This window comes from Falco rusticolus, chromosome 5, assembly GCF_015220075.1.
Source record: "Falco rusticolus isolate bFalRus1 chromosome 5, bFalRus1.pri, whole genome shotgun sequence".
NCBI lineage: Eukaryota > Metazoa > Chordata > Aves > Falconiformes > Falconidae > Falco > Falco rusticolus.
The window spans coordinates 3,254,872-3,267,155 of record NC_051191.1 but is presented as its reverse complement, the minus strand read 5'-3'; the positions used below and the strand labels follow the sequence as shown (position 1 = coordinate 3,267,155).

Genomic DNA, 12,284 nt, shown 5'->3' with positions numbered 1-12,284 from the left:
TAATTGTTAACTTTTGCCGAAGGCAGAAAAAAATTATAATTATGAAAAACGTGCTAAACAGATACCTTATTCATATATATAACTATATACTAAATCTGCACAAATGATACTAAAATTCTGGTTTATAGCCATAATCATCTGGTTATAACAGAAGTATTGGAATTCTCTTGTGTCTACTTAAGTGCTGCAGCATATCAAGAGAAAATCACCCTATTTTACACAGCTGACTACTGAAAATCTACTCAACAGATTAAGAGTGTGGCTTTGAGATCTGAATACTCTATGCTTTAAAATTCTTGAGACTGATTCCATGTTTCTGTGTAGTCCCTCTCCAAACAAGGCTCACACCACCTTAATCTCATAAACCATTCAAAATACTAAATTGCCCTTGATAGATAAGACATTCCAGTCTCTTAATGAGCAATCACAGGATAAACGAAGCTTTAAAGTACATCCAGGGCTGTAACACACGCTGGCTTCAATATACACGCGTATCCTTCTGAAGTTACTCCCTAACGGCACTACTTCCCATGGGATTAAAAGACACATTTAGAAACTATATCCTTTACCTTTCCCCATCACTACTATGTCTGAACAGTCAAAATGTTCTGCTAGGTGAAAAGGGTACTTGTCTGGGGGCAAAGGAGTTCCCGCAATTAATGTGTGTAACATCAATTCAGTGTTTTTCTGTTCTCTTTGAATAAATGTGTTAAACAATAATAGATTGTAAATCATTTAAAATCAGACATGGGTAGTAAATATAATTCCTTTGTTTTAATTCTCAATACTGTATGCAAAAAGTTTTAGATATTTCAGTTTTTAACACCCCTTCATACTGACTGCAGCTAACTAAACTGCTTTGCAGGAAGATCACACAGGCATGGGACTGCAATTATAGATCACAATACCCTTTTCTGGGTTCACAGCTCTATTCATCTTTTAGAAACACTGAAGGACAGATTGGACATAGGGGAACGGATTAGCCACAGGACGACCTGTATTTCCACACAAAAGCCTAAGTGTGGAAAAATGGCACCCTGTGTCACCCATTCTTCACTTCCTGAAAAAAACATATTCATGAAAATGGACATTTAAACAGCTCTTTCCCACTCATCTCAGAACAAGCATTCATTGTTTCTTAACACCATTTAAACGGCAGTAGTGTAATGCTACTACTAAACTGCTGCAATTCAGAAATGTAAATAAAAATATTTAAGAATGAAGACAGGGATACTTAGAGAAATATAGGAACTAAAATGAAAAATTAACAGCATGAAAACTCTCAGCTGACTGTTTCAACACACAATCTCATATTTATGAATGTGGCTGAAGGAGGATTTGCTTCTGGTAATAAGTTTCAGCCGGATGTAATGAAAGTTCTACACACTACAGCCACGCAGTACAACTGAAATTATAAAAATATCTTTTGTAGGTAAGAAGAGTTAACATAACATAACTAATTACAGGCAAGTAAAAGAAAAAATTAATAAAGAAAAAGACATGTGGTGATTGTATCATTTTGAGGTGTTGTAAGAAGTGAAGATTATGTCAGTTTTCTAATAAGACCTGCCACTGGAAAAATAATAAGCAGTAAATATTACAACACATGCAAAAACGGAAAGAGAGTGCATTAAAAAAATTAAGTCAGATCTTTAATTAATTTTACATGTCATTCTTCTTCAATCAATTGTCTTGCATACAAAAGAGATGCTCGGTGTATGAACTTGTGCTGTCAAATTGTCTCAGGAGGTATGTGCTATCAGCTAATCTGATCAAGCCAGGCAAACTGGTGGTTTACTTGTTTGTTCTTTGGGACTACAGGAAATTATCCTCCTACACAAGAAATAATCAAATGAAAACATCCAAGCATTTAACTTAGGAATTCGACCACACAGCTGAGTTACAAAGAATGAGTCCATGTAGTTCATTAGGCTCTGTTGGGAAATTAATCTTTTTGCCAGGAAATCAACAACCTAACAACATCATGCGCAATGAGACACACCATTCCTAACTTTTATAAAATTTTTAAATAAAGGGCTAAATGATATCAGAACGAAATTTCAAATCTTCTGAAGGTAAACTAACAGCCAACTCGTGTGTGGTGTTCATTATACATACTTAGTAAAATAATGTGGTAGACATACGGTTAAATGATTTGCTAGTCCTTCCCTCACACTTCTGTCCCTTGTATTCTTACTGAATATAATAAAAAAGTGCATTTTTAAATGAAAAAGGAAATGTAAATCTTACTTTTACAAACTGTTTATAATACATATAGCTTAAATCCACTTGTTACCTATTTCTCCTTCTTTTAGATGCCTGCAATTGAATATATTATGCTTAAACCAATCATTTTTAATTGAATATTTTAAAAGTTCTTCATAAAGAAAAAACTCAGTTATACCATGTAGACTTTTATTCAATTCCACTGAGCTGTTCAGTGTCATTATTGAAACTACAGGGAGGAATACGTACGCTGCTGAAGTAATTATACGAAAGGGGTCAAAATACTATTGTGAAGATTAGCACCCGTCAGGAAAAGGCTGACAACTAGCCCAATACATGCAATCTGTATTTACAGGAAGTATATAGTTCTAGGTTAAAGAAAGCAGAAATATTTTGTTCACAAATATAAACAAACTGATGCAATTAAGTTATCTGACAAGCTCAAGAGCTTCAGTTTTCTCTCTGCAGTCCACATTAAGAGTGGCTATGATTGTTGGAGGAGACGCAATGTAAAACATGTTAGAGTCCTTGGGTATGGCCATGGTTTCTGTTTTAATATATACATTTGCTAGCTTGCTACTCCTGCAGTGCAAGAAAAAAAATTTTAAGTGAAAAAAAATGCTTCTTCCTTTTTGGATTATTTAGAGTAATGCAAGTCTCAAAATCAAGCAGGAAAGACTGAATGAAAGAAAAAAAAAAAAAAAGAAAAAAAAAGGCAGCATAATGGCAAATACTGACAAAAAATAACCTGAAATGACAGGCAAGATTTCATTTTGCAAAATCTTCTCGGAAGGGGTCACCTCATTAGACAGAGATATGTAAATACACTAGTTGGAGCATTTTAGAAGAATGTTAAATAAGTAACTATGTGGGAGGCATTGCACACAATGCAATTAAAGCATGGGTAGGTTTCTTAAAGGAGAAATCCCTGGCACTGGAGGGATTCTTAATTAACCAAATCAGGCAAATCAGTGTTTATTAATTTCAGAAAAATCTGTGAAAATGTCCGTCTCATGCTTTTTTTGGACTAACAGTAAATTAAAAACAGCAGCGACACTTCAGCGGCTGCAGGATTGTCGCTTTGCCTGGTCTTGAGTGAAACTTTGTCCCAGTCACATAAAAGTTTTTTTCCATGCCTCGAGCAGCCAGCACTCCAAGCTGAGCTGGGCTCCTTCTTCCAACAGCTATAATGTCCACTATATAACAGTGCTAAAAAGAATAAATGGTTTCACCAAAAGCACCATGTTGTTGTGTTACATTTGTTAACACTGCCTAAAGAGCAGCACAGGGCTTTCCCATACACCACCAAACAGATATACATCTCTCAGGATTCACACTAAATTTCAAACTACAGTTCGCTTTACAAGAAGTGTAATCATTATTTTAGCAGGGGCCAGGGGGAGGTGGGAGGGGAAGAAGAGTAGATTTCTGAGAAAAGAAACCAAACAAATTAAAAAAAAAAAAACAACACACCACCACCAACAGCAACAAAAAAAGAGCAGTAGGAGGGTTACTCCCCAAGAAAAATCCTCTATCCACTTAACCAAACATATTTTTTCCACCCAACTCATGCAGGAAAAAAAAAAGAAAAAGAATAAAGCCTGCCCCACAAATCCAAATTGTTTTCTCCAGTAAGTTGTAATCGCAATTTTTCCAACCACAAGGAGGAAAAAACAGGAGCCTTGAAGCCATGCAAAGGCCTCTTCCAGTTTCGGGGCAGTAAGCAAGAGAAGGAAGATGCTGAATGCCCAGGATTTGCTCTGCCCTGCCCTTTCCATAGAACTTTAGTGCCATCTATTGAAAATGTACTGAACAAGGAAGAGGGAAAGGATGCCTATTGATTTCATATAAAAATAAGACATTTACTTGTTAAGGGTTTTTTGGTTTATTAATACCCTGGTGATGATTACTGTTCTGTGGTCATCTGACGGCAACAAATATTTTCTAGACGGTATATGTTCCCCATAAAGAAATGAGACATTGGCTAAAACATTGAATATAAACATTATACAGATATATATGTGTGTGTGTGTGTATACACACACACACACACACACACACAATTTACGAAGAATGTAAGTCTAAAGCTACCTATTATCTAAAGGAACAAAAATGAGAAGGCTTTAACGGAAAGGCAAAATAGCGTGGAAGCACTGCTGTAAATAGAACATACTGGAAACAGTAAAAATAATTAAGGCACCTCGTAAAGACCTTAGTATTAAAGAACAGGGTATGCAGACATGCAGATATAATTACCTTCTTTAAGAAACTGTGAGTGGATGACAAATATAAGAAAACAGCAGATCGCTGCTCCTGCTAGTGCCCATAAAGCTTTCAAGAGCTGCATCTCGGTCTGAAACTCAGTAAATACCCAGAAAGTCACACAATGAATTTCCACAGCGATGCATCAACGCTTCCCTCCGTGCGCCAGGCGCGGCGGCTCCCGGCAGGGACCACACTCCCGAGCAGGGCGGGCGAGCCCGGGGCTGCGGAGGAGGGGCCGGGGCTTCACACCCCGCGCGGGGGCAGCGGCAGCGCCGCGCTCTCCTGGCCGCGGCAGCCGGCGCGGGGCCCCATGAATCAGCGCTCCGTCTGCGCGGAGCCGCGCCGCGCCGCGCCGAGCCGGCGGCGGGGGCAGGGGGCCGGCCGCGCCGCGCAGGGTTGCGCAACAGCGCCCGCCGCGCCGCGGGGCCGCCGCCGCCCGCTCAGGGCGCGCCGCCGCCGGGCGGCGCGGGGCGCGCGGGGGCCGGGCCCACCCCGCCGAGGCTCCGCGGGAGCCGCTGCAGCATCGCCGGGCTGCGGGGGCCGCTCGCCGCTTCCTTCCTCGCTCGCCGGGCCGCCGCTCCGCTGCTCGCTGCCACGGCTCGGGGAGGAGGGAGCGCGCGGGGGGAGGGAGCGGGGGGAGGGAGGGATCTCTCTTTACTGCAACTTCTCCCGGCTGGCGGCAATTTGTTGCACCCCCCGCCCTTCCTCCTCCCCCGGCTCGGAGCTCCTCTCCGGTGCGGAGGGCGGGGAGGGGGGAGTCAGTTCATCCCGCCAACCCCGGCGGACGCGGGGTCGCTCGGGGGGAGGGGCGGGGGCTCTCGGGAAGACCGCTGGCCTCCCCTCGGGCTGGTACCTCCGCCGCCGGGGCTCCCCGCCGCCCGGCTCCGGGAGCTGCCCCGGCGGGCGCCGCCGGCGGCCCCGCTCCCTCGCCCGCCGCCCGTCCACGGAGGCGGCCCCGTCCCGGCGCGGCTCCCCGGCGGTGGCACCGCAGAGCGCCCTCCCGGCAGCGGCGCCGGGCTACGGCGAAGGCGCGCTCAGTCTACAGGTTGATCCCTCCGTCGCAGCCATCGCCGCGGAAAACAAGGACGCGATAGAAAGAATGCCTTAAATATAAATAAATAAATAAATGAAACAAAACCACCGCCACCAAAACCCCCAAACCCAAACAAACAAACAAAAAAACCCCACAACAACCAGGGCTGCGAAATTGCTGTCGCCCTCCCACTGCAGGGGAAGGACCGACCCGGGCGGCCGGCCGCCGTGGAGAAGCGGGGCGGGGGTGCGGCAGGGCCGGGGAGGTGCTGCGATGCGGTGCCGCGCCGCGGGTGCTGCGCGCTCGGCCGCGCTCAGTGGGACGCGCCACAGCCCCGGCAGCGGGCGGACACGCCGCGGCGCTCCACGTCCGGCAGCCGCGGGGGCCGCCCCGACGGACGGGGGCTGCGCGGCGGAGGGCGGCCAGCCCCGTGCCCCCACGGCTCGGTGAGGCAGCGCGGGGCAGGGCGGCAGCTGCGCGCCGAGGCGCGGCCGGGCGCGGGTGCTTGGGCGGCGGAGGGGGCTGTCGGGGTCGGGCGGCCGCCGGGGCGCCCCGCTGCTCGCCGACGCGGCTCTGCTCCGCGCCTCCCGCCTCCGAGCGCCGCCGGCTGCCCCGCGCAACTTCCGCGACGCGTGGGTGCCCGGCACCGCGGCCTGCACTGGCTGGCGGCCCGCAACCCCGAGTGCCGCGGAGCGGGGAGCAGCGCGGCCCTGGGCCGGCGGCGGGGCCGGCAGGGTGCGAGCGAGGGGCGCGGAACGCGGAGAGCGAAGGGTAAATCGGGGGGGCAGCGGGCAGGGGATGTGCGGTTCGCAGCACCGCGGGAAGAAGGCCGCCGAAGTGCCCGGCGGAACGGCACGGCACGGCACGGCATGGCTCGGCACGGCACGGCACCGATCGCACGGCACGGCACGGCACGGCATGGTCGGCACGGCACGGCACCGATCGCACGGCACGGCACGGCACGGCATGGTCGGCACGGCACGGCACCGATCGCACGGCACGGCTCGGTGCGGTGCGGCGGGTCCTGGCCGCCGCGCAGCTTCGCGACAAGCTGAAAGTTGCTGCGCTCCTCAGGCTGGCTGTAGATCCCTGCGCTACATTAGCAATGACAGGAACGCACCGATGGCCCATGCGTTATCCCGGTTGATCCGGGATAGACATGAAAGCGCATCCATAGTTCTGAGGATATAAACCGATCAAGGAAACACTTGCACGCGAAGAGCTTTGTTTTCATAGCTCTTTGGTTATGTTTACATTTATGTTACTTTTTGTAATACATAGTATCTAAATGCTTTCTTAAAAAAAAAAATAAAAAATGCAGAAACCGGGAGGGTTTCCAGGTGCTTGGAAGGGCCGATTAATGAAAGATCATTTTCGTTGGGCAAACATCTGCCGTGTCGTTGATGATGTCTGTTAAGTTCATCCCTGTGCTTTTTAGATTTTCACTGATAGTGCAGAGAAACATTAAAAACAACTCTCTTTTGAATTTTAAACTTCACACAAATCCTGATAAACCCATTTATTGCATTTACTGTATTTGAAGATTACAGCAATGCAATGTCAAAGCAATGTCATAGATACACTCCAGTTATTCCACTGTAAATTTTTCATTCTGAAATGTACACTTTGGTGAGAAATTGCCCATGCTTGGGTGCAGTTCAAGTTGGGTTTTGTTTATTTCTCTTCCAGGTGAAAGAAAAAAGTGTCAAGTAGCTGAAGAAAATCCAGAGATTTTGTATTTAAGCAAACACAACCCTCAGGCCTTCTGCACCTACACACACACCACAAACACCACCCCCCACCCCCCCACCCCCCCAACACAGCAGCTTTTAAGTCCACAGATAAATGGATTCTAGAAGTGTCTCAAACTTAAGAGTTTATGCAGTCCGGGATAAGCGGTATGTTTGAATGTGCTAAGTTTGGAGAGAAATCCTGTGAAAAATGTTGCACATTCCTTTCCTTTTTGACTGAAAGCACGTGAAGGCCCACTGTTAGTGGGTCAAAATCCCGAACTTGCTTGCTTCTTTTGAGGTGCAAGATGATAGCCCTTCTCCCGTTTTAAACGAGTCTTACTTTGAGCTTATAAATTAGACAAATACTCCTGGGCTTCTGTGGGCTTTGGAGGATCAGACCCTTTCATAAGCAAGGCAGCGGAATGTGGCACTATGCTTCCCGGTCACAGGGGAGTCACTCCCCATGCTCACTAGTGTAAGTGGGAGCAAAATCTGGTTCAGTGCTCACATGTACAGAGATATTTAGTCTCATAGCAACAAGGGATCCCAGAAGACTTCTCATGTGAGAGGACACTGGTACCTGGCAACGCTGCTGGCTGTACTAAATATGGTTTACTGTGTTTTTTGTATTTTCTGTATAGCTTTGGACCTTTCAAATAGGGTGACTCCTATTCAACAATATCCATCTTCAATGTCTTTACTTGTCACCTACATAAAGATTTAAAAAATATTAAAAATATCTCAAGTTACCAGTGTAGACTTCTCTGGAAGACTTTTCTGAATAAATTCCACTGAAAAAATTTCCCCCTTGTCTTTCAACCTATTAAGATTTGGATCCCCAACCAATGGAATAACACCTGTAAAACAACCTCTAAGCTGCTTAGGCCAAAAGAAATTCACAGGACTGTCTCAATGTGAATTTTCAAGTTTTTGCCAGAGCTCTGATCCCATACATCAGCAGTACAGAGGCAAAAGACTGTGGTCCCAGCAGTAGCTCCTGCCAGGCAACCTCTCCACAGGAACTTTCCCAGCTGTGTTTTAATGTTAAAGGAGGGATGCTCAGCACCTGGAAGCTGGTGAAGGTGGCATTGGAAGACATTTCCAATACAAAAGACAGTTGCAGCTGGGAAAAGTAGTGAGGAAGTGAGGAATGCATTTTCCTGATGATCAAGAAGCAAGAGCAAATGTGTATGAGATATAAGTTCTTCTGAATTCTTATGGAAAAGCAGCATAAAAATGAAGTGCGTAATTTCCAAATGTGTGTTCTTTTTTTTTGAAATTCAACTCATTTGTTCTTTTACCAAAACTTCAGTCTAGTTCTACAGAATTCTACTAAAACTGGAACTCTGTAGCGAAGATAGTAGCCTTTGCTCAGTTCTTTATAATTTAAAAATATTATCTGTATTCTGCATTTAATGTTGTGAAAAGATTCCACCAAACTTTAGAAGATTTATTCTTCACTAGTGAGATATTTTATAAATGAAAATGTACTAAAATTCCTGGAAAACAATCATGTTCAGATTGTATTCCATATACCTACAACTAAGTCCCTCGTACTTTCAGTTGTGTCAAATGCCTTTTGCGTAATTATTTTATTCCTGTTCATGCAATAAACCCCAAAATTACACGCGGCCAATGCAGATCTAAATGTAGGCACACAAGAGGTGACATTAGCCCATTTTCAGTAACGAATTTGGAAACTAATACTGGCTTTGAATCACAAAAAATAGAGCAGATGATATCTAATATTAGGTTATCAAGACAAACCTTTGCCAATGCCCACTGGATTTCATTTTTGTTACTTCTGAATTACTCAGGCAATAGTCTGTCACCAGTCACTTGAGGCAATTATTCCAGCCCAGTGGTTCTCTCAGCTGGAATGTTTCTCCTGATGCGAAGTTTAACATTTTATTTTGTTGAAATTCACCCAGTTCATCCCTCACATATGCCTGAAGCGGCATTATAAATCTTTTTCTATTTTGAATCTAACCAAAATAGATGATATATTGAATATATAGTAATGAATACAGATGAATATATTTCCACCAATTAGTTTTTGCAGCCTTTAAGTATTTTTTCCCCCTCTCTTCTCTGCATGCCCATGGCTGGTCCACATTTCTTTGCTACTGAGCTAGTCACAACCGCAGCGGTCCTCTGATTTTTATCGCTGATCTTCAGCTGATGCTGGGCAAGTGCCACTGGACTAGGAATTAATCTTTAAAGAGATTCTATTAATCCCTAGTTTGTGACATGATGCAGCTACCATAAGAACCACAAATACACATTCATTTAACCATTTCCTTCCATGGACACCTAAAATTTTCACTCGTTTCTTTCATTTACCTATTTAGATGATATGTTAAAATGTCTTCAATGATTTTTTGACAGACTTCCTGTTTCCTGCTTCCTGTTTCTCCTAGTGAGGGATTCATGAAAGGGATAGCACAGCCTAGATAATTTAGAATAACCATGTGCAATTTCCTTGCTGCACTGCATCACATCTACTTAGAACCTAGGATATTTTGGGGAGGGGTGGTGGTGGTGGTGTAAGTAATTTTGTTTCCTTTCCCATTTCAGTTGTATTATTTTGCTGTTCTTTTCTTCTTCCTCCCCTCTTACTGACTTTCTGTTTGGGTATGCTTTTCTTTTTTTTTTCTATTTATAAAGAACTGTGCCAGCAGTTCATGTCATGTGGACAGTTGCCCATTGGGAACTCACTGCACTTTCTCCCATGTAGCAGTCACCAGCTGATAATAGCTTTTGGCCACTACTGCCAAAGGCTGCACAGGACCTGCCTAAGAAGAAGTGAAAGGTTCTGTAAGACAACTCTGATCCCTTGAACTACTGGTAAATTCTCCCAAAACAAATCTGAAATGACACAGTGTGCCAGTCACAGTTCCTATGGGTAGTACAGTCAAACCATGTTACCGTGCTCCTCCATCCATGTTGTATTCATGGATCATTTTGCTCACATCTGCTCATCAAGCAATCTCCCCTTATATAATACCGACCTTTAAACAGCTCAATCCTACAATGCTGCTTTGCCCTCTTTCGTTTTACCTTATACATTCAACCTGTTAGAGGAGCACCTAGCTTTGCAGTAGCTTCTGTGACACATTTAACAGCACAATTATGGATGACTTGGTAACCACCCATTGACTAAAAATAACCTAGAAACTGAAGACACACTTAGGTATTTATACTTAGATATCCCAGAGGAACCCTTCACAGCTCCTGTAGCTGGGGAAAACATGTATCTCACCAAACGCAGTCGGCTAGGAATCCTCAGGGGTGGAGGCGGGGGGACGCAGGGGAAGCGATAACATTGCACAGCTGAAAGATTTTCTAGACAACACTCTGCCAGATAATCCAACTCTTAACCAACTAGCTCCGCAATTAAGGTTTCCTACTGAGAACAATGACAGCATTATGACCTGGGGAATTTTCTACATAGAAAAACCCCAATGCATCTGGGATTACAAAATTTAGAGCCTTATAAAAACCCAGCTCCTACACTGATGGTATTTGCAACCAGTACAGATCCAACGGAACTAGTGCCAGTATGCATAGGAGAAAATATATGAGCTGTAATGAATGAGCTGCCAGTGAGGAGGGAGCCAGGGCAGCACATCCTGTGTGAAGAACCTGCAGTGCTGAAACTCATTCTTGCCTTCCAGACGATGGATATTCTTTTTTATACGAGATACACCAAGCTTTCACTCAACCTGTTCAGGAAGAAATATTCTAATGTCTGAAGAAAGAGACATCTAAATGATGTGATTTAATTTCTGTCATACATGATTATATATGTTATGGCTGCCTATGGATAGTTTTACATATTTTTAAGAGAAAACCAATTTCAGTATTAAATTGACAGAACCATACATGTCTTTATGGAGAACTTCTAATACTAAAGTGTCTGCCTGCCTATCCTTTCCCACTCCCAGTTTTTTTCCTGTTTGTCTATGGTCTTCATCTATTCCTGGTTTCAAAATACACCTTCATTCAACTAAAAAGGCCTGAATAGGTAGCAATTTAGATCCAGGAGGAGAAATACTAATTTCAAAGACAGAGTCTACAAGTAGGTGTAAGAAGCCTTTCTGCCTGCCTCCAGCATAAGACTATCGCCTTGAAATGGTAATGAAGTTTTCAAAGTCAGGTTGGATGGGGTAACCTGATCTAGTGAAAGATGTCCCAGCCCATGGCAGAGGGCTTGGACTTTACTTTGAAGGTCCCTTCGAACCCAAACCATTCTGTGATTCTATGATTCTATGACAATTCAAGACAGCATACAACTATTGAAACTTACAGTTAAGACTGGCGGGCAAGGTGTAGGCTTGAATGTTCCAATGCTTATAGGACTACTCACAAAAATCACAGTGAAATTGAGAGGGTTTATCTTTGTATTTTTACTTTTTTATATATTCTAAGATCATCTGGATTTTATAACACTTCTCAAAATACAATTTTTTACTCTTTTTTTTATTTTTTTTTTTTAGAAAGAAGGATTTGTATTATAACCAGGGTGATTAGACACATGAAATTAACTGAATTTAGTTATGAACCACAGTTTCCAGCCTCAATTCCTGAGGGTCTAGCCACTCACATTGAGTGAATAAGTTCTTAATTGAAAATGAGACCCATGGAGAAAACCATGCAAAATAAGCAGTGAATCTGTGAGTCAAGACACAGCAAACCTTTACAGAATGGCCAATGGCAGTGTTGTATGGAAAATTAGTAAGTTAATATATTTTGGGGGTTTTTTTGCTTCCTCCAGCTTGGGTGGGGGGTGGGGGTGGATGGTAATAAAAAAAATTACCCAAATTCTACAAGAATGGATTCAACTATACAAACTCACAGTCACTGGCAAGTTAACAAATAAGCTCTTTGATCTATAGCTTGAACTTCAATCAGAGAACTTTCTTTACATTTATTTAGCTATTGACTTTCCATCTCAAAACCTGGGTATCACAAAAATTGATCAGGAGCTGAAGTCAAGCCACAATGGATACTTTAAATTCTTTCCA

At 44.0% G+C, this 12,284-nt stretch overlaps 1 protein-coding gene across 9 annotated transcripts in view; it reads right to left on the bottom strand.

Annotated features, from left to right (window-relative positions):
- The window catches only part of TAFA5 (TAFA chemokine like family member 5), a 442,355-nt gene that overhangs the window by 317,827 nt on the left and 112,244 nt on the right, over positions 1 to 12,284 (bottom strand). For 4 of the 9 annotated variants that reach the window (XR_005104656.1, XR_005104657.1, XR_005104658.1 and 1 more), the window contains exon 1: positions 4,483 to 4,906. The exons of the other annotated variants lie outside the window; for them this stretch is intronic. Coding sequence is in view for 1 of the 4 variants with exons in the window: in XM_037390482.1 (XP_037246379.1) it covers positions 4,483 to 4,573 (91 nt within the window). In the remaining 3 variants the exon portion in view is untranslated. Of the gene's footprint in view, positions 1 to 4,482; positions 4,907 to 12,284 lie in introns of those variants that run through there. 9 annotated transcript variants of the gene reach the window in all.